Below are 1471 nucleotides of genomic sequence, written 5' to 3'. Positions count from 1 at the left end.
AAGGGAGGGAGGGGGGGGGGATGGAAAAAAGTTTTTTGAGCGCCAAAAAAAATTAATAATTTCATGGGTAAATAGGTTTCCTTGGTAACTTTTCCTCACCCACTTTTGAGGGGAATATATTTACCCCTCAAACTCGTCTAGGAATAACCCTCTGTTTTGAGGGTCCCTCAAAAAAATCCCCTCAAACTCGTCTAGCTCAACCCCTCTTACACTACTCATCTTTATAATAGAGGGCATGAATTGAGTGACAATTTCGATATTGTCTTTTTAAATAATTCTTTTATTTAGTATAGTGAAACCTACTGAGAAAGCTGAAATCCGTAGGATTTTCGTCTGCTATGTTTACAATGTTTTTGTTTATGTTTAGTAAAACAAGAATATACACAGTATACAAGCATAGTATGTAAACATGTACGTCTTCATTGTTGATCTGGCAGAGGGATTACAGACACAATATTGCGGCCATTTTACATTTTTGTAAAATAAACTATAGCAGACATAATTAGATAATGGCTTTAATATCAGGTATTACAATGCTAATTCTTAACAAAGACGATCTCAAATAAGTCACTCAATTCCCTTGTTTATTGGGACACCCTGTATAAAAAAATAAATGTCTATTAACCATGTGCATGGTGCATTGAGTTATCTCAGAATTTTTCTTGAAATTGTTTTTCAAAATAAACCAAAACAATTTTTTTTTATAATATTTTATGCACAAAATCCACGAAAAAATAGAAATTTGCTGAAAGGATCTGAATTTTTTTATCAAAAAAGTGCCAAATAGTCCCTCCCTTACTAAAACTAAGCCAAAGATGAATTTTATGTAAAGTCTGGTAAAAAAGTTCCAAAAGTTTTAATTGTCATTCTTAACAGCTTCAGGAAAGGTTCCGAAAGGTCTTTAACGATCCGGATTGATTGAAAAAAAAAACTGGAAATCCTACTTATTAAGGACATGTATGGACTCCTGAAGGACGAGAATGCTGAACAAGCAAGCCAGGATTTTATCACCAAGTCAGCATTTGCTGAGATGGATCAGGTTTTAAACTTAAAAATATCATCACGACCAGTCTCTTTAAAAAAAAGTTTCCTATCAAAGTGAACAGTCACTTTTAGTATAAACAAAAAGGATCAATTGAGGTTTGATATTTGTAATTTTAAAGATACAATGGAATTTAGTATTTGCAATTTTCTAATCTTCTTATATTCACGATATAAGTAATACTTTTTGCAAAACAGATTAAATATTTTCAAAAAAACAAATATTGGCCAGAGGGGGGATTTTTAATTAAATAAATAATCTGGTCTGAATGATTAAAATAAAACGTCCTCTGTTACAGGACGAGGACGGAAAGATCAGCAAGGACGAGTTTGTGAACGCCTGCCTAGGACAGGAGAAGTTTAGCAAGATGCTTGCTCTCAAGGTAGACATTTCATCTGCTGGGAAGGTCGGGGTGTGGGGGGTAGAATG

At 33.7% G+C, this 1471-nt stretch overlaps 1 protein-coding gene across 1 annotated transcript in view; it reads left to right on the top strand.

Moving 5' to 3' along the window:
- Positions 1–922: 922 nt before the first annotated feature.
- The window catches only part of LOC111717318 (uncharacterized), a gene marked incomplete at its 5' end in the record, with an annotated part of 2525 nt that continues 1976 nt past the window's right edge, over positions 923–1471 (top strand). Inside the window, 2 exons of the mRNA XM_023492815.1 lie at positions 923–1039; positions 1341–1424. Coding sequence (XP_023348583.1) covers positions 923–1039; positions 1341–1424 — 201 coding nt within the window. The remainder of the gene's footprint in view (positions 1040–1340; positions 1425–1471) is intronic.

The sequence above is a fragment of the Eurytemora carolleeae genome, unplaced genomic scaffold, assembly GCF_000591075.1.
Source record: "Eurytemora carolleeae unplaced genomic scaffold, Eaff_2.0 scaffold2510, whole genome shotgun sequence".
Taxonomy (NCBI): Eukaryota; Metazoa; Arthropoda; class Copepoda; order Calanoida; family Temoridae; genus Eurytemora; species Eurytemora carolleeae.
Note: the sequence above shows the minus strand (reverse complement) of the source record. Positions and strands in the feature narration are given on the sequence as shown.